The sequence below is a fragment of the Neomonachus schauinslandi genome, chromosome 3 (genome assembly GCF_002201575.2).
Source record: "Neomonachus schauinslandi chromosome 3, ASM220157v2, whole genome shotgun sequence".
NCBI lineage: Eukaryota > Metazoa > Chordata > Mammalia > Carnivora > Phocidae > Neomonachus > Neomonachus schauinslandi.
In genome coordinates this window covers 28,243,966-28,265,409 of record NC_058405.1, presented here as the reverse complement: position 1 = coordinate 28,265,409, position 21,444 = coordinate 28,243,966, and the positions used below count along the sequence as shown (strand labels likewise).

General features: G+C 38.4%; 1 protein-coding gene across 1 annotated transcript in view; it reads left to right on the top strand.

The window, feature by feature from the left end:
• NDFIP2 (Nedd4 family interacting protein 2) overlaps positions 1-21,444 on the top strand; it is a 94,581-nt gene that overhangs the window by 21,623 nt on the left and 51,514 nt on the right. The window contains 3 exon segments of the mRNA XM_021697884.1: positions 2,638-2,705; positions 3,621-3,759; positions 3,762-4,009. Of these exon segments, the coding sequence (XP_021553559.1) occupies positions 2,638-2,705; positions 3,621-3,759; positions 3,762-4,009 (455 nt within the window).

Sequence of the window (21,444 nt, the reverse complement as noted above, 5' to 3'; positions counted from 1 at the left end):
AGATAAAACGTTGGAGTAATAATTATGCTTATTTTCATTTACCAAAGTGACAATAATTTCTTGTATTTTCTAAAACCTAGTTTAGAATTTAGTGTACAGAAAATAATGGCTAGTGAATTTTTATTAGGTAGAGATGGAAATCTTCAGACAGAGAATGAAATTTTACCTCTTTTAATCATTCTCTAGATAAATATGCAAAGTCATACATATTCCAAATACAATTAACTATTAGGATCTATGGTCACACCAACCATCAGCAGCTACTTGAGGAGTAGTTCTATGTTGCATGTTCTATGTTGTATGTTCTATGTTGTAGGGGAAGTGATAAAACACTAAAAATCACTGAAGAATTAAGGAAAATTTGGAGCATTTGCCTACCTGTGATTTAGGCCTGTGTAGAAAGCCATCTGCAGGCAATGGCATGTCTGTCCACTGCTCTTTAATTGGTGGGAATATCAGCAAACAATCTTGGCACATGTATATGGAGTTTAACATACCTGATTTGAGCTGAGAGGAGACTATGGAGGGTGATAAGAAATCAGTTTACCTCTGGCGGGAATGACTCTGCTTCTGGGAAGGTAGGAAGGATTCCAGTGGGAAGTATGTCCCAGGAAAAGGGGTCCCCGTGACTCGATAGCATCACTCTACAGAACATCAAAGTCATTCTGAGTGGGAAGACATTATGTCCACATGAGAAAATGGGAACAATGGAGGGTACTGGGGGTTATTCTGGAGGTGAAACATCAATTATGTGAAAGGACCTTTGTAGTCATTTCACACAATTTTGATATGAACAGTGTTTCATCACTTTACATTTTGGCACTTGTCTAGTTTGGGTTCTCCAGAAAGCAGATGCTGCTCTGAAGTTATGAGTGCGAGAGATTTATTAGGGAGTTAACATCTGTGAAAGGAAAAAAGATCGGGCAGGGAGACTCATTACAACATATTGCAGAGCTAACAAAGGTTCTGCCAGTTTAGCAGGGAGTTCTGAAGCAAAGATTGCCCCTTAAAAGGGTCAGTGTCAGGCAAAAGTGGCTGAACCTGTACCACCACCAGTCAATGACCAGATGCCACGCTGAAAATAACACGACCTCAGGTTGAAAACTCAAGGAAACCCCGACATAGCTAACAGCTGGAGGTTGTTGGTTAATCACACTCCTTGCACCTGGTCAGAGTGTTTTCTGGATGGGGAATCCAGGTGGTTTATCTCCATGGCTGCCCCAGTACTGCAACGTGGCACTCGTGAAATTATGGGTGGCTGTGTATTTGGAGATTAAAATTGATTAGGCCAGAACAAGAGGTGTTAGTGAAATGCATTAAAATTCTAAAATTGCACTTGAAGTAGTTTCTAGAGGTATACTACCACCAATTTCTTAGGTAACTAGAGTTGTCACCACTTCCAGTAAGTTTAGGGGTTGAATATATCGGATGTTGCTTAAGGCCTCTAAAAGGATAAGAATATTGTTATTCCCATTTCACCCCAAATACATTGCTCTTAGTGGGACAACTCAGGGCCTCCTTTGTGATGGCCTACTACAGGTCACACTGGCTTAGTTGTAAAATGCGCAAAAGGAGCTCAGTGTGGCTCTTTTGGGGATAATGAGAAAGAATCATTTATTTCATATAGATCAAGAAGGTAGACTGAACGAAGTCAGATTGGCTCTTTGTGATGCATCTTTTTTTTTTTTTTTTTTAGGGTATAACATAGTGCTTAATATAGAGGAGACTCTGGAGTGTGTGACCACTTGCTAGTGATTTGGCTTTGGACAAGTTCCTGAACCTCTTGATGCCTTACTTACTGATTTGTTAAACAGGGATTATAGTCGTGCCTACAGCAAGGAGATATTGTGAGGATAAAATGATATATGCAGCCCCTGGCTTGGGAGGGATTCAATATCCATTAGTTACTATTCTACTTCCTTCCCCTCTTTCTCTTCCTCTTCTTCACTGAAAGTGCTCTCCCATTGAATTTTGTCATTTGCTCTCTAGATTAGCAAAATGTTCACAGAACTTGGGAGGAGGGTAAAATTGAAAGAATCTGTCACCCTAACAGGATTCAGGATGTCTACTTTTGGTCAGGTCTTTAAGGTTTTACCATTATGTTCTCAGTTCTCAGTATTGATCTGGGTGTGTTAGGTGTAAAAAATGGCCTCTGCCCTGAGCAGTAGTGTATTTGAGAAACAACAAATGGACATATAAATGGTTAATGAAAACACAAGCACATATAAAATTAAGTTCTAAAGGAGTAGTATAGGCCATAACTGATGTAGGAATCTAATTTCATTTTGCTGATACTTTCTGTTGTTTTGACCATGAAAGATGATACCATTTGGGGTGAAATTGTGAGGGTGACCTCTTGTACAATATACAATAAAATGTCCTATTTCATCGTCTTCGAATCTAAAATATATGAACTTAGATCAAAAGAAAACAAGTTTAAAGATATTTAAGTATGATATTATTGTCTCTTTTTATTGTTAGCCTATTCATGCTCTCTACCACTAGATGTGTCAGGATGGTAAAAATAGGAAGAACTAGTCAATGCTTTGAATAAAATTGCCAAGAAGGCTTAAATTTTTTTGGTGATGATCTCTCAATGAGTTTCTGTCTTTATTGTATTTTTGCTATTTTAACTAGCTGATCAGGCTCATTCAGTGGCCTTTTTCATTCCGGAATGTCCTTTGGAGATTCAGGAAGGAAGTAAAGTAAAAGAGATAGCTGGGCCAGATTATGTGGGATCATAGTTTTCAGGGCATAGAAAGCAGGTCTTTGGGTTAAAAGGTACTTTATTTTGTCCCATCATACTCTTCTACTCCCTAGAAAAACATTCTTTGTGGCCTTTGGAGATACTCACACACGTGTGGTTAACCAGACACTTAGTACACAAAGTGATTCCTTACTGTTAAATCCTTCGGAATTATTTGAGTATGATGACAAAACAGTCCTACCTTCTTTCATTATATTCTTGTATCCTTCCAGTAACCTAGGGCTCTCTAGAGGCCTCCTTCCTTGGCGAGATATTAAGAGTATGGTTGAAGAGTCCCTGTTAGATTCTTATTTTTTTATTTTTATTTTTTAAAAAGATTTTATTTATTTATTTATTTGAGAGAGAAAGAGAGAGAAACAGCATGAGAGGGGATAGGGTCAGAGGGAGAAGCAGGCTCCCCGCTGAGCCAGGAGCCCGATGCGGGACTCGATTCCAGGACTCCGGGATCATGACCTGAGTCAAGGCAATCGCTTAACCAACTGAGCCACCCAGGTGCCCCCCTGTTAGATTCTTAAATCTCATACTACAAAGAGGGGGACAAAACAATATTTAAAAAGATATCCCTTGCCTCACTAGTGATTTTGAATGCGCGTTATAGGAACGTCCTAGAGACGGATCTCCCTGCATTGTCCTATGCTGGGTGACTAATAAGAGGACGTGTTGAGTAAATGGGTGGTGACCCGACCTCAGGTGTTCTAGGTATGCATTCCCTTTCTCGCCACTCTGGTCTCTGCGTGGTGTGACCGCGTACCCGCCTGTGCTTGCGCGAAACCCGTCCAATAGAAAAGACCTATCAAGGACGGTGATATTTTTTTTCCGTTCCCTTTGCCACCGCCCACTCCCGACAACCTAGACATGTTCCCCGGACTTCTCTTACTTTTCCATCTCCTCCCACCCAGCCCAACCTCCCTTTCTTGCGACGCGAACGGGACGCCTGAGGACCCAACGAGCATGCGCAACCATTCCGAGCATGCTCAGTAGCGCGCGTGCGTTCTGGGGCTTCACTGCGCGGTGGCCGACGCGGAGGATTCCGCGGCTGCTGCGGGAGCGACAGGAAGTGAAGCGGCCCGGCCAGGCGACCGCGGCGGCAGAAACAGAGGCGGAAGGGGCTCTGCGGCAACGACGTCGGCGACGGGGGTGGACGAGGGGGTCGAGCACCGAGACGACTCGCCCGCTCGGAAGCCGGATTCCGAGCTGGGCAGGATGGATCACCACCAGCCAGGGACTGGCCGCTACCAGGTGGTGAGTTCCTGCGCTCCGGCCCCGGCCTCCTGAGCGCCCCGGCCCCGGCCTCCTGAGCGCCCCGCCTCCCGCCGTCGACCAGGCAGTCCCCTTCTTCGAGCTAAAAACTGCCTAATTTTTTTCCTTTACACCTCTCCTTGTGGAGCTTGCCACTGACTCTTTCGAGACCCTTTGCTCTCGACCCAGGGCTCCTCCTACCTCCCCACCCCTCACCCGCACCCTATACCCCGCTGTAGGACACCCTCCGTCCTCCCTTTCCTAAAACTTATATTTGTTTTACTTCTCACTTTCTCGATCATTTCCTAATTCCCTGACCCAGTCACTTCTGAGACATTTCCAGTGGATTGTCTGCTGGAAATGGTGTTGAGTTCACATACCTGCTGGGAAGATGATCGCCGTCATAAATGGAGCGGGTTGGTGGGGGGAAGGATATGTAAAGCACGATGTAGGGTGGGATGTGGATTCGGTGAAAAATGTGGGTTGAAAAATTGTGTAACTATAGAGAACAGTGGTGCTGATCTTGTGTCTCAGCTCTAGTTAACCTTGTCATTTTGTCCTTTTCCATTTTGTTAGTATTAAAAGTGACTATTCTTTTTTCCTATTCCGACTTTTTTGGTGGGAGGGGTAGGAGAGGAAATAGAAGTTTTACTAGGAAAAAATGCAAATCTTGTTTGAAGAATTATTTTTCGTTAAATACAGGGTTTTCCAGTTCAACCGCATAAGCCTTTGTATGTTAAAATGACTGAAAAGTCCCTCTCTATTTTTCAGTGTCAATTTTTCTAACGTAGTTTTTCCTCTAGTATTAATTATGGTCCTGGCATTGGAGGTTTCTGTTGTAAACCCTCTTTAAAAAATGGACTCAGCAATAGTTGACTCTTCTGTTGTAACTAGGTAGCGAGTTACAATATAAACTTTCAGATGGTAATTAAGTTAAACCTTTTTACTAAGGAAGAGGAGGAAAACGTTAATATGTAGCATTGATGGTGCAATTAATAGTACTGTTTGTGAAATTTTACAAATGTAGATATAATAGAACAAATATGTATTTGCACATGTGAGCCTTAATTATGAACTAAGAATTTCTTTTAATAATTGCATTTTGACAAATATGAAGGCTACTGAAAGATGAAATCCCAATATATGCAATTTTGCATTTTTCTAAGGTAGAAGCTCATGATGCTTTCATTTCACCTGCTTTACATCCTGTAAATCTTCAAATGATCTATGTTGAATTTTGTGAATATTTGTCTGTATTTTCAGAATGGTTTGGAAAATACTGCTCTCAGTATGGAAGGCATTTTTCAAGTTGTCAGTCTATACACTTTTGGTAGTTTTTTATTCTTAAAGGCATTCTTATTTTTGCAGATGTTAGCTAACATAAAATTCAGTAGGTTAATATTGAATACTATTTCCAGTGGTTTTTTCTAGTCTCTTTTCTTTCTTGATCCTATTTGTTTCCTTAATGGCATTAACTGATTTGAATTCTTTGGGGATTTTGCTTATCAGAATCAACCATGTTCTTATACACAAGTCACCACTCAAAACATTTTAATTGATATAGCTGTGCCTTAAAATAATTTGTTATATTGTCACATTCGCTTTCAGTAGTTATGACTAGTTAAGACGTGACTTAATTATTACTAAAAAAAAATTCCTAACACCAATATTTTGAAATTTACTCTCCCAGTTTTAAGATTTTTCTCCCTTTTTTCTACAACTTTCTTCATAATAAGTGGATATATCGTATTTTATTTCATTTTCCCCCCCTCAACTGGAGATGTGTCCTACGTAGACTTTGAAATAGGCTTTGATTGGGTGGAAGCATTCCTTCAGAGCAGAGGGCAAAAATTTGTTCTTTTAAAGTTACTGTTGGGTGGGGGGATGGGTTAGCCTGCTGATGGGTATTCAGGAGGGCACGTATTGCATGGAGCACTGGGTGTTATACGCAAACAATGAATCATGGAACACTACATCAAAAACTAATGATGTACTGTATGGTGACTAACATAACAACAAAAAATAAAAATTAAAAAAATAAAATCCATTAATTCCAGCTTTCTATATAAAAAAGAAGTTACTGTTCACTTGAAGTAGTATGATATTAATGTGTTTTCTTTGTAGGGCAAGTGTTTGAGAATCTTAGCGTAGTTTAAATTTGGCTGTTAATTCCTGTTGCTTTGTAATTACATAGTTATTTCCTTTGTCTAGTATAACTCTTGGTTTTGTTGAGAATGGCCTGGTGAATAACTCTATGTAGTTATTCCAAAGAAGCAGCTGAATAGGTGTCTCGTAGACTATTTGGCCAGGGACAAATCTGCAGCTCTGGTTTGTTTATACGATGAACACAACTGCTGTGTGGCTGTCTCTAGCTCAGATTTTTTGAAAACTCTGGAATGATTAATAGATCACTGAGCAGTAAACAATTTCAGTTGTTGAATGTTAAGAGATGACTAAGTAGGAGACAGGCAGATATACTTAGGGGTGAAATAGTATGTGATGATAATTTATCACTTAGTGATAGAGTTACAATTTAGCTTTTCCATATTGGAAAGCTGGCAGTGATGCGCAGGCCCACCAGGATGACTCACTACCATTAACCAGTGCACAGGTTTTATGTGGAAACTGGTTTTTCTGTGGTCTTTTCTTCCCTTCCCTTTCCTTGTTATAGGGGGTCTGAATTTTGTTAGGTAAAACAATGTAGAGCTACAAAAAGCCTTAATTATTACCCATCTAATTTCAGAAAAAGCTAGGTATGCTCTATAATTTCCTTGTGTTATGGGGAATTAAGTCTTGTTTGGTAAAAAATGAGCAATGTTGCCAAACTATGTAGTAGTTGATTTGGCTTGAAGCTGTTAGGCCACATTCTAACTTTGATGTTCTCTCTTTTAAAGGATTATGTACCGGGCGCCTGGGTGGCCCAGTCGTTAAGCGTCTGCCTTCGGCTCAGGTCATGATCCCAGGGTCCTGGGATCGAGTCCCACATCGGGCTCCCTGCTCTGCGGGAAGCCTGCTTCTCCCTCTCCCACTCCCTCTGCTTGTGTTCCCTCTCTCGCTATGCCTCTCTCTGTCAAATAAATAACTAAATAAAATCTTTAAAAAAAAAAAAATAAAAAAAATAAAGGATTATGTACCTGAACCAAGCTGACTACTAAGGTTTCAAAGATAATTCTGTATACCAGTAGAGTTGGCTGTGTTGATTGTAGCAGTAGTTTCCCAAACTCTTTTCCAGAATGCTGATAATAGATTATCTTAGAAGATTTATGACTTACATTAGCATGTTAAAACATACTTGCATATTAAAACCACGAGAAATTCTGCAGTAGAGACAATGGTTTGGATTTGTTTGACCTAGCTCTTCCTGAATTTTGATCACAGAATTTTGAAGAAAATTTTAAGATTAACATTTCCAAAATGTTAATTTTTCTGTGAACATAATGAAGTATTCATACTGCAAAGGTCTAGGTACTTTGGTCTTATATCTGGAGAATTAGAGTTGTCCTTGATAAATCAGCTGGGAAGGAGATTGATTATTGATGGTTTAAAAAAAAAACATTTTAAAGGCATCTGGGCTTGTATTTAGGTTGTGCTGTTTACAGTTTGTGGGCCCTTAGCTTATTTACTTAACATTTGAAGCCTCAGTTTCATCATATTTGTACCTACCTCATAAGGATTATTATGAGAATTATATGTTGTAATATATGTAAAAGACAAAATACCGAGGCCGTTACATGATAAATAATATTATGAATAACTTAAGGTATACAAACTATAAAGTATTATATATATTTCAGTTTTCGTTTGTGACCACTTTTGTGTCTCTTTTTTATATAGTAATATGAATATCATCTAGTTCTTTGTTGCTCATGTCAAGTACTGTGAAAAGTCTTAAGATTTGATTTTACCATATTTATAGGCTAATAAGTTAGTTTTATTAATGTTTAATTGTTGCTAGTAGAAAACAGGAGATTGCCAGATCAGAAACACTAGCCTTATTACTCATAACACAGCAAGCTGCATGAACATCAGCATGTTTGTGTAGGTTTTTGTTACACCCAGTTCCCATGAAGGTGATGAGTCTAGATGGATGCATGTAGTGGGTCACAGTGGAGGAACTGAGGACCAAGGTTCCAGCACTTTTTTAGCAAGCAGCAAACATTGTAGCAGGCAACAAACAAGGTAGTTCACCTCTCCCTTGGAGTATAGTATGTGCTGTGGTAACCTTGACCTTCTTTGTTGCCTAGGTGACTTGTTACAAGAATCCACTCAGTATCAGGAAGTAGATAAGTTTTGCAGACTTTCACACTCAGCAAGAATATGCAGGGACAGTTAGGCCCACGACAGACTGCCTTACTCAATAGTACGTGTTCTGGATGAGATAATAGATGAGGATTTTTAGGTGTACTCGTTTACTTTTGCTTTTCATGTTAAAGAAATACTGTAGTCTTTTATATTATGTAGCTCTCAAGTTTTTGCCTTCTTGGCCCACCTTTATTTCTTTGATCCTCACTTGTTTGTTTCCTTTGAATTTATCAGTATCCTTTTTCTGGTGTATATTCTTACCACACCACTTTTACATCATCGGAGTTGCTCATTGCTTAATCTGATAGGTATTTTTCTGTGTTCATCTTGCTTGATTTCTGATATTGACACTGGGAACTTACTTTCTCCTTGAATCTCCTTTTTCCTGATAAGAAGCTTTCTACTCTTCTCTGACTTCTCTTTGTGAACTCATTTTGTACTAACTATTTAAATGTTAATACTTTCTATGACATCGACTGTTGTAAGATCCTACTTACTACTTTCTTCCTTCTTCTCACCATCCTTCAGTGTGTCTTTTGCACTGTGTGGGTCATATTTGTAGAGCATAAATTTGTATATCATCCTTTTTATTGCTGAATAGTATTTCATTGTATAAACTGAATGAATACACTACAGTTTATTCATCCATTGCTCTTTTGATGGACATTTGGGTTGTTTCCAGTTTTTGGCTATTATGGATAAAGCTGGTAGGAATATTTTTGTACAAATCTTTTTTTTTTAAATATCTTTTTTTTTAAGATTTTATTTATTTTGACAGAAAGAGAGAGTACAAGCAGGGGGAGCGGCAGGCAAAAGGAGAGGGAGAAGCAGGCTCCCTCAGCAGGGAGCCCGATGTGGGGCTCGATCCCAGGACCCCGGGATCATGACCTAAGCTGAAGGCAGCCACCTAACCAACTGAGCCACCCAGGCGCCCCTGTACAAATCTTTTTATCAACATATATTTTCATTTCTCTTGGGTGGAATTACTAGTAATAGGATAGGTGTATGTTTACTTTTATAAGAAACCACCAGACTTTTTACCAAGTAGTTGTACCATTTTACACTTTTACCAACAATGTATGAAATTTTGGTTGCTCCACCAACTTGCCAAATCTTGGTGTTGTCAGTCTTTTTAATTTTAGCCGTTCTGGTGGGCTTATTGGAATTTTGAAATCTAAATTTCTGTTTTTAACATACGAGTTCCTTGAATGGACCTTTCCATACCTGTACAGTGCAATATCTTAGCAGTTCCTCCTCTTAATTTTTATGCACTAACTGCTGTTGTCCAGCAGGACCTACTTATTATCATTAGTTCTTCAGCCATGATGTATTCTTTCTTTCTTCTTTGATTTTACATATGTTTATTTCTCATCTGCAATTCTGTACCACACCCCTCTGGTTTGTTTACCTGTTCTTAAATGTAAAAACTCCTACAAAACTATATTTGGAAGAGGGAGAGAGGGCGAGTTACTTGTATCTCATCTGCATCAAGGCAGAGAAAAGTTGAAAATCGCAGTATTAGAGAACTTGTTATAATGAATTGTGTTTTTGTGTGTCTTTCTACTTTCTAGACCTGATGTATTTTGGAGGTGCTTCAGGGCTCAGGGTTCCTGTGAATGTCTGATTTTTATCTCAACTTCAGAATAGGTTTGAAACTTATAAATAATAACTGTAATTGAGGAAATTCACCCTCAAATCTATATTATACCAAGTTTCCACAGATTGAAGACTAGTATTATGTTACTGTGTGTTGCCAGGTTAATTTGTTTTTGAATAGAGCCCATATTAAAATTTCTCTGGCTATTTCTGTGCTTGTAGTGATATTAACTGTAAGTGTGTCACTGATTTGATTGAGGGCAGCTCATTTTTTTTTTTTTAATTATACAAATGAACAAGAAACAGTGTTGGCGGGGATGTGGAGAAATAGGAACCTTGTACACTGTTGGTGGGTGCAGCCACTGTGGAAAACAGTGTGGAGGTTCCTCAGAAAGTTAAAAATAGAACTACTCTACAATTCAATAATTACACTACTGGGTATTTACCCCCAAAATACAAGAACACTAATTTAGAGAGATACATGCATCCCTATGCTTATTGCAGCATTATTTATAATAGCCAAATTATGGAAGCAGCTCAAGTGTCCAACCATCGATAAATGGATATAGAAGATGTGGGGTGGGTGTGTGTGTGTTTGTGTGTGTGTGTGTGTGTATACATACACATACATACATATATATAAAATGGAATATTAGTCATAAAAAGAATGAAATATTACTATTTGTAATAACATGGATGGAATTAGAGAATATAGTGCTAAGCCAAAAAAGTCAGAGAAAGATAAATACTGTGTGATTTCACTCTCATATGTGGAATTTAAGAAACAAAACAAAAGAAAAAAGAGCGAGACAAATCAAGAAGCTGATTCTTAACTATAGAGAACAAACTGATAGTTTTAACAAGAAGGGAAGTGGTTGGGGGGATGGGTGAAATAGGTGGAGGGGATTAAGAGTACACTTATCATAATGAGCACTGAGTAATGTATAGAATTGTTGAATCACTATATTGTACAGCACCTGAAAGTAATATAACACTGTATGTTAACTGTGCAGGAGTTAAAATAAAAAGCTTAAAAAAACTTAATTAAAAAATAAAGTACAGATGATATATTACATGAGCACACCTAATTGGTACTGAATCAAATGCTGGCCATCGCTTAGGCATATTTGAGTAGTATATGATCTAGTAATAGTAAAAGATTTGTGCAGTAACAAGTGTGTTGGAATTATGTCATGAAAATACCACGTTATTGTTTATATGCTTATTTTATGTTTTGAGTGCCTCTTGTCAGATTTATGCTTAAGGTATGGGAACAGTTCTTGGATATCATGATTAACTATGAAACAGAGGTCCTGAAACTCATTTATTCAATATATAATAATTTATGAAGTATCTCTGTCTATGAAATTCTGTTTTAAGTGTTGGTGAACAAGACAATAGCCAAATGTCATATGGCTCATACTTTGGTGGAGGAGGGGTGCAGATAAATAAGTAAGCATAATTTCAGATAGTACTAAGTAGTTTTTTAAAAAATGAAGCAGGTTGTGGAATAAATAATACATTTTATCAATACTAAAATAGCAACACAGAACAATAATGATTTTGCATTATGTCAGGAATATGCTAACTCTGCCAAGTGCTTTACACATATGAGCACATTTAATCCTTAGACCACTTCTGTGAAATAGATAATATCCTGATCCTCACTTTGCAGATGAGAAAAAAATGAGACATAAAGAGGTTATATAATAGGCTTAGCTGTGATGGATCTGGTATTCAGATTTTGTTGTTATTGTTTTATATTGCTTTATAACAAACTACTCCATATGCGAGCATTTTATTATGTTTCACGATTCCATGGGTTGGCTCTGATCAATAAAGAGGTTCTTCTGCTCCATGTGATGATAGCTGGGGCTACAGCCGTTTTGGGGCTTGATTGGGTTGGAGTGTCCAAGATAACTCATACACTTGGCTAGCAATTGATGCTGACTGTTGATTGGGAGCTCAGCTGGCACTGTTGACTGGATCATTTCAGTGCTCCTCTGTGCTAAAGTTTAAAGCAGTCATAGGTTCAGCCCTGTTCAAAGGGAGAGGAAATAAACTCCATCTCTCAGTGAAGGAGAGGCATGCATATACATGCAGGTAAGAAATTGGTGGTGACCATCTTTGGAGATGTCACACCAGTTGGTTTGACCCCTCAGTTGATTGGAATCAGGATAATCAGAGAACTTCATCCATTCTGAAGGGTATGACATTCAGGCTGAGGCTTGATTGAACTGTTCTAGTTGATGAGTATTTCAAGTGTGATAGTGGCTTATGGTGAAAATTAGTTTGTTGGTGTAAGAATATGAAGAAAACTTTGTGTCTAGAGCAAGATGAAGGGCGTTGGCTGAGAGTGAAATGGGACAGACCATAGAAATTTTATGAATTTGGTAGAAGAATGGAATTTTCATTTACAACTTTGGTTTATAATTTTTGTTTTATGAAAGCAGTGAAGTCTAGCTACATAATTTGTAGGTCCCAGTGCCAAATGAAAATATGGGTTCCTGGCCTGGGGCAGGGAAGCTAGTCTCCCCTTCCTGTAGGTCTGCTTTCTCAACCCACAGCAGATGGACAACTCCCAAGGGATTGTATCCTCCGTGCCAGGACTTGCTCCATACCTGAATCAGCCACAGGAGGAAACCTTGCTGGTTTACCTGTGAATGTGTCACAGTGATGCCAGCCTGGGATGGGGGTGGCTGGTGCCTTGTTATACCCCTAGTTATGGGGCAAGGGTGGGGAGGTCAAGCAGAGCCAGAGGGTTCAACTGACTGAGAATCCTTCCCAGGGAGGCAGACTTCTTATGGCTTCTTCTGAGCCTTGGCACATGCACTATTGTCTCATTGGGGTTTACTTATAAAACTCAGATTCAGAGATAAAACTATTAAAAATTTTAAGATGGTGACCATAGAGCATTAAACCCCAAGCATGGGGCCTTCCTGAGGCAGGGTTCTTAGTGACTACACTGGTCATGTGCTCATGAAGGTGGCCCTGAAAGTGGTCTTACTGTGTGGGGGGGTGGTGGTGGTGGTGGTGATGATGGTGATGGTAGTGATGATGATCTAGACCAACTTCTTCTGTAAAGGGCCAGATAGTAAATATTTTAGGCTTCCCAGGCCATGTGGTCTGTGTCATAACTTCTCAAATCTGCTGTTTTAGTGCAAAAGTATCCATACTTAATATGTAAACAGATTAATGTGGCTCAAAAACAGTGGGCTAGATTTGGCTTGCTGTAATTCGCCCACCCCTGATATAGATGTTATGGTAATACACCTCAAACAGTCCGGAAGCTTGGGCCTGTTGCCAGATGCTTCTGACAAATTTTTTATTTCACCCAGTCTAGAAACAAACCCTTAGGACTGTGGTAAGGTTGTTTTGCATCATTTACTTCTACTTGGTAATCAGTCAACCACCTAGTCTGTCACTAGAATTGGGGTAGAGATGAATGGGTAGTGGAATAGAGTATAAATTTTTTCTGTGAGAATGGCAAAGACAGACTTCTCATGCCTGGTAGAATCTTCATTCTGTTGGAGTGGTCACCTCATTGAGGCCCTCTTGGCCATCTTATTTAAAATAATTATATACCCTTTTCACAGTACTCCCTAACCCCGCTCTCTGTTTCAGTTTTTTTTTTCTGTAGTACTGATCACCAACTGATACTCTCAATATTTGTGTAATTAATTCCTACCTCCTCCCTTCACCCCAGGTGTAAACTTCATGAGGACAGGGATTTTGTCTGTTTAGTTCATTGCTATATCTTTATATCTTTCAGTACCTGGCATATGGTAGGCATTTAGGGAGTATTTGTTAAAAATGAATGCATGAATGAATGTTGCTAGCTCAAGACCAATTTTGTACACTCAAAATCTTGCTTATTTTATTCTGTTTTTATATTTGTTTTTTTCATTGCTACTGAGACTTGGGCTCTTGGTGGTGGTGATGGTGGTAGTTGTGTATCTGTATTACCTTCCAGTTTAATGTATACTGCTTAGTCTTTGTGTGTGTGTGTATGTATATAAATATATGTGTGTGGGCGCCTGGGTGGCTCAGTTGGTTAAGCGACTGCCTTCGGCTCAGGTCATGATCCTGGAGTCCCGGGATCGAGTCCCACATCGGGCTCCCTGCTCGGCAGGGAGCCTGCTTCTCTCTCTGACCCTCCCCCCTCTCATGTGCTCTCTGTCTCTCTCATTCTCTCTGTCTCAAATAAATAAATAAAATCTTAAAAAAAAAAAATATATGTGTGTGTGTGATTGGCTCCTCCTGGAGTTGTTCAGTAAGTAACATGTGAAGCCATATACTGCGGCCCTGCTTAGTATCTTCATTAATTGTGGAGTTGTGGGTACTCCTTTGATTTTCTCATGTTTTATATTGATTACTTAGCGACTGTTTTCTTTTTATTCTTTCTTTACTGTCAGACTTACATTCTAAAACTGTCTCATTGTATGTCTATTAATAATATTTTAGAATTTTATGTCTTTTATGTATGTAGGCCTGACCAGTTTAGATAACTATGGAATACATTCTGCTGACGTTTATTGAATGTAAATTTACTGACAAGATCCTTGTAATTAAGACTAGCCTACCTAGCATGTGAGTATAAATCATCCTATATCTGTGTTTTAACAACCATGTTGTTATGGTTTCTTCCAGTTTGATTACTTAGCTGGAATTAAGGTGTGGATAAAATTCTTGTTAGAGACATGCCGAATGCAAGTTGGGAAATGCTGCAATGGTCTAATATTTACTATCAGATTATTTCAAAGGTTTGACTTGCTTATTTTTAAGATTTGTTTGAACATGAACAGTTTAATATTTTCGAAGTTTAGGAGTGTGCTGTGGTTTAGTTTGTCTATGATGTTTCTCCAGAATTACCCATTACATTGTGTAAAGAAATTGTGCTGCTTGGCATCGGCTTTGAGAATCAGGAAATAAACTGGATGGTTTACCTCTTTACTAATTTTGAGGTGCTTACGACTTGTAGACTTCAGATGTTGGATTGAAGAAGTCCAGTAGTGACAGTTTTTATAGAACAGTTGTTCTCACTGAGAGCTTTCATTTATCAACGTGACTTTTTGTGTGATTTCCCCAAAAGAGGAAGGGTTTTGAAATAAATCTTGACCCTTTTTAAGTTTTTGTTTGTAACCTTTAGAGAACAACATGAGCCTTTGCTTACCTCCCCTCTGCTTGGTTTGTTATTGCCCTGCACACGAGCCAAATTTTGAACTATATTACTTTTGTTCTCCTGCTCTGCCCCTCTCTAACCACCACTCTGAACCATGCTTTCTGGCCTTTTGGCATTTGAACAAATTATTCCCCTTTTTCCTTTTCTCCCTCCTTCCTCCAGGATTAATTTCTATTCTTTATTCAGATCTGTTTAGATGTTCTTTCCTCCAGAAAATCTTCCTTCACCCTTTGCTTTCCCCCCTTCATTTCCCCCTTTAACTACCAAGTTCTGTGTGTTCTTTAACACTGTGCACTGATCCCTATCATTTTTAAACAGATATTTATTTATTTGAGAGAGAGAGAGAGAGAGAGCACTAGCGGGGGGAAGGGGGGAAGTAGGAGCAGAGGCAGAGGGAGAAGCAGACTCTCCGCTGAGCATGGAACCTGATGTGGGGCTCGATCCTGGGACTCTGGGATCATGACCTGAGCCAAAGGCAGACGCTTAACCAACTGAGCCACCCAGGTGCCCTGCACTTATCCCTATCACAGTTCTTATTCCATGGTATGTATTTTGTAAACTCAGTGGGAAGTAGAGCTTAGATTTCTCTTGTTTATAATAGTATATAGCATAGGGGCGCCTATGCTGATGCCAAGCAGCACATGATCCCAGGGCCCTGGGATCGAGTCCCACATCAGGCTCCCTGCTCTGCGGGAAGCCTGCTTCTCCCTTTCCCACTCGCCCTGCTTGTGTTCCCTCTCTCACTGTGTCTCTCTCTGTCAAATAAATAAAATCTTAAAAAAAATAGTATATAGCATAGTTCTCGGCAATCATAGGTGCATAGTACATACTTATTGAAGAAATAGATGAAAGTCTTTCTGAATGACTTCAGGTGTATACATGAGTTTTACTGGTGTATTATCTTTTATTTATGAAATGAACAGTTTTGCAGAGTTATGTTAAAACAACAACAATGTATTGCCCAGCCTATACAATGATATTCTTGATGTCTATAGTTAGGGTAGATATTTTCTTTTTAGAATAGTGCTGAGGGGTCATTTAGATGAATTCTGCTGCTTTTACATAATTCCTCATCTGACTGATGGCTTGTATTTGCAAAATAGTTAACTATGGTTAGGTTATTTGGTCTACCTTTGGAAAGAAGGAAAATAAACTGTTTCCAGGCATGTAAGTTACTTAGTGATCATTTTCTTCAACCTGCTCATTTTAGAGAAGATTGACTGAGGGAGGGTCTGGTCGAGGTTATGCAGCAAAGCTTGGAGGACAGTTTTACTTTATTACTTGCAAACATATCAGTTAAGTTAAAATGTTACATATTATATATTATTATATATAATATATTATTATTAAAATAAAATGAGAAACATGAGTCTCCTTTTGTCTTCCTAGGCTTTCTCCTCAAAAGAAAACAATCTCTTTTAGCTGCTTTAACTCTTGTGTTTTTAACATATATGTATATTCATTTATTTGTTGATTTATTAATCTTACAGTTGACCCTTGGACAATGTGAGGGTTAGGGGTGCTGCCTGCTTCCCCCACCCCTCGCCAGTCCAAAATCCGAGTATAACTTGACTCCCCCAAGATTTAGCCTACTGCTGACTAGAAGCCTTACTGATAACAAACAGTTGATTAACACATATTTTGCGTATGTATTATATACTGTATTCTTACAATAAAGTAAGCTAGAGAAAAGAAAACTATACTGAAAATACAGTTACAGTACTGTACAGTGTCAGAAACAAATCCATATGTAAGCGGACCCACACAGTTCAAACCCATGTTGTTCAGAGGTCAGCTCTACCTTGTTTTCTTACATGTCCCCTTTCTCCTCCCAGATCGTGATCTTTGTAGTCTCACCTCTGGGGTTCAAATTTTGGCTCCTCACTTAAAGCACTGTAACCTTGGGCCAGTTACTTCACCTTTCTATGCCATTGCTTCCTCATCTATAAAGTAAGGATAGAACAGATATAGGACCTACTTCATAGAATTATTGTGAGGATTAAATGTATGAAAGGCACCTAATCTTTAGCTCAATCAGTAATTAGTATTTACATTTTATGACATGAAAATACTGTTCACTACTGAGTCAGGTGGTGTAATTTCTATAACTTTTAGAATTTTTAATGGAGTTGCCTAATTTTTATTTCTTTATTTTTTCTCTGTGTCTTTGTTAATTCTTTGCATGTCCTGTGATGATTTTTAGAATTTGCTTTTCAGCTGTATTCTTTGCATGGTCAAAAATTATTCGTTCCTTTATTTTGTTCTTTGAAGATGAACGTTCTTAGAGCCCTTCTCCTCCCGTTTCCATCTGTATGTACTGTTTGTTCTCTAGGCCTGGTACAGAGCTATCATACTGAGACTTTTTTCTTCAACACTTTGTTGGATCCTCTGTTTCTTGAATTCTAAGTCTTACTCTGATTTTGGTTTACTCTCTTATTTTAGTGGGACATGTTTTCTAGTAGGTTCCTAGGAAGAGATGCCTAGAAGTAAAATTCACTCAAGAATTTTGTTGTTTTGTTTTCTGTTTACCTAAGATTCTTTCTCTGTCATTTTCATTGATTTCAAGGTAATTTTGCTTTACTTCCTGGAACATAGTTATAATTGCTGCTTTAAAATCCCTGCATGGGAACTATAATCTGAGTCATCTTGGAATTGGCATCTCTTGATTGCCTTTTCCCCAGAGAATGATTTATATTTTCTAGTATTTTTTATTTCTAGTAATTTTGGATTTTATCCTGGATCTTCTGAGTTTTGCTGTGCTCCTCTGGAGAATATAGATGTTTTGTTTTAGAGGCAATCAACTCAGCTTTAGATTTTAAGTACTGTTTCATACTCTGTGTGCTGTGCATTTGAATTATATTCAAATATAATATTAATTCCTTAGGCCTTTACTAATCTATTTTGGGTCAGTCTTACACATGCATGATTCCAGAGTTAGTGATTTCTCCTCACTTTCTGGCTGGTGGGCTCCATTTCATGCTTCCCTTGCTAGAAATAGCAGGATTTCTATTGGGTTTTTGTAGCTCAAGCCGTGGTGCTTTTCCACAACTGTGGTTCTGCCTCAGAGCCAAGCTGCAAAAAGAAAGGTGGGGGGTGGGGGAAATTTCTGCAGGTTGCTTCCTCAAGTTTTAACTTCCCTCCACATCCCTCTTTTTTTTAAATGTTCAGATTGCTCAGACAGTTGGGTTGTTTTGTATGTTGTCCCAAGTTTATAGGTGGGATCAATGGGAGGCTTGTACTGTCGGGACCTGTACTGCCATGCTGGAACTAGACCCCACTGTAGATTCTTGAGATTTTTGTGTTTCTACTTCCTACATTAACTTTCTTCCTAATATTTTTGTTTTGTTTTTCTTTCATGTTGGAGGTTTTCTCTAAATTTGGGTGCTCCTTCTCTGCCTATTTGTATTTTATAAGCTGTGTTTATGTGTTCTTGACTTATTAATTGGTGGGCTTCAGTGTTGTTATTTTTTGGTGAACCAACCAAGAGATAACAAAGGTCAGTGTCTGCAGTTTAGTTAGGAAGCTATGGCAGTAGTTGAGCTAAGAGGGAGTGGAGGCTTGGATTAGAGTAGTGGCATTGAAGGGAAGTAGATGGGTGGATTCAAAGATGTGTGTAGTGTGTATGTGTACTCCAGTCAACATTAAAAGTACTCATAAAGGTCATTTTGTGGGAGAATAGATCACTACCCTTGATTTTTTATTGGCAGCATCTTGAAATAGAAAGAGCCTGAGTTTGGAGACAGTACAACCTGTATTTGAATCTTGACTTTGCTTCTAACTAGGTGTGTCAATTCAGTTACTTAAAGTTTGTTCCACCATACTCATCATACCCAACTATACTCAGAGGGTTATGGTAGAGGCTAAAGTCGATGATATATGTAAAGTGCCTTTGTTTTGTTTTTTAAAACAACACTTACATGGGGTTTTTACTATGTCAGCCATTATTCTAAGTATTTACTGATGTTAATTTTTGTAATCCTTACAAAAACCCTATGAGTAAGTATTTCCTGTTTTAGATGATACAGCTGAAGCCCAGACAGGTCACAGAGTTGATTAGTGCCGAAGCCTAGATTTAAATCTAGAAAAATTGATTCCAACCCTCATTACTTAAACCCAGTATGCTTCTGATTCTTAGCCCAATGCAGGTGATTGAAGATAGGCTCAGAATCAGAACTATTTGTGCTAGTATTTTATTTCATTTATCTGTATATATGCCTACACAGTGCTTCTCACTGACCCAGTTAAAAGCAAAATTACTGTATAATGAAATACTTTCAAGTCTTTATCAGTGTTTTAGTTATGCTAACTAAAGATGAGCAAAATGCAGTCTTTCAGAAAGTAAAGCATTTAGATTACCAGGTTCCCCCCGCCCCAGAAGTATTTGGTAATTTTTTTTTATTATGTGTGTTGAGGTTTGCTGACAATTGGAATTTGACTATCATAGGGAACCACCTACTCAGTTTCTTGCTGGAAAGTAATTTTGCTCTGTTTTTTTTCTCTCTGGAAAGTACTTTTGCTCAAGTTATAACATGTTTTTGTCTTGTACATCTTTGCTCCTAGTGCAAATCAATATGGTAACGGAATTCATGTGTGTAAATTTTTATTAGAAAATGCCAGTCATGTCAAGTTGTGTGGAAAAACAGTGTAATTGTGTTTCTGTATTGACCAGTTTTTAGAAATGTGATAGTATAGTGATCTCTGTAATATGAGGATATTATTGTTTATACGGGAATAAGGAAATACATAGGGTGAATCAGTATAGGAGTACATGATTGCTAACTTTTTTGAAAGGAACAGAGAGAGAACATGTGTGTGTTTGGCTTTTGATATTATGAAGTTATTGAGATTATGTATTTAGATTTATTAGCCAACTTTTGAGGGTTTGCTTTGGCATATAACACTGATGGATGAGTCCTTCAACTTTTGCCTGCAGTGGCATCTTGGCATTTGCTGTGCTTCCTGGATGAATCATTAATAGCTTGTCTCTGTAATTGATATAACTGTACTTAGTTTTGCTTGAGGATTCTGTTCGTAGCTTCTCTGTGTTTATTGAGGGAAAATTGAAGTTTCAGGCCTGGGTCCTTCCTGGTCTTGGCTCTTTGGTTTACCTGTGATAGAATATGCAGACTTTTATTTTCCTTTATTCACTCTGTTGCAGCCCTAGTCATACTGTATCATGGCCTCGCCTCAGAGCTCCTTGTTGTTAGAAGCTAGAAGTTCTGGGGATTGATGGGTTGGGATTTATACCCATTTCTTGCACCCAGTATAGTACCTAGAACATACTAGGCACTTAGTAAATGTTAGTTGAGCAACTGTTGGGTAACTGACTACTGAATGGAGATGAATGATTCACAGAAAGAAGATGAGGTTCAAAACCCAGTCAGGATTATGCAGCTAGGAGGTGGTAGATACCTTGAATTTTTATCTTCTGGCATCAGATTATCTTCTTTTCTAGTTTATTCATTTAGCAGCTACCCAATCATCTAAGAGAATGTAAAATCAGAAAGATGGTACACCATGCTAATTTTTTAAATGACAAATGAATGCTTGTAATAGTAACTTTAACACTATTACTGGGGGTTAGTTGCCTTATCCCCTTGCAAATGAAACTAAATCATACCAATTACACTCTCCAGCTTCAATCCAGTCTGTGTGTTAGATGCAGTCTCCACAGCTCTTGATTCAGTTTTAGCTAAGACTCTTTAAAGTTGGCAGAGTAAAATAAGGACCCCTACAAAAGAAACAAAATGAATAGTCAGAGGTAGGAGGAAAACCAGAAGGAAATGGTTCTCTGGAGGCTAAAGAAAAAACAATTAGAAGTACCTCAATTGTGTTGAATGTATTAAAGATTTTCTTATAATGAGGACTGAAAAAAAGACTTTTGGATTTAACAATTAGGTAGGTGTTCTTAGCAAGAGTTCTTTGAGTGAAAGCCAGTTGGTAATAGATTGAGAGGAAATGAGAATTAAAAGTGCACAGAATAAGAATAGATCTCTCTCTCTGTCTCTCTCTCTTTTTTAGGATGTTTGTCACTGAAGGAAAGAAAGGAGAGATGGAAATAGTTCAAAAAGCACAACAGGGAAAAAAAACCCTTTATTTTTAGCGGATGGCAGTTTTTCTCTTTTTTAAAGTATGGCATGAATAGAATATCCATGTGGGTAGAGAAAAAGAAATTAGTGGAGAAAGGAAGGAGAGACATAATTTAAAGCAAAAATGATTCTTTGGGAGGCAGGATCTTCTCTGTACAGTTATCTGGCATTTAGGAGCAAAGAGTATATGTTAGGATGGATGCCATAATGCTAAATACAGAGATGCAGGGGAGAGAAGTTGAAGGAATTTTTGCTTGAAAACCTGTTTT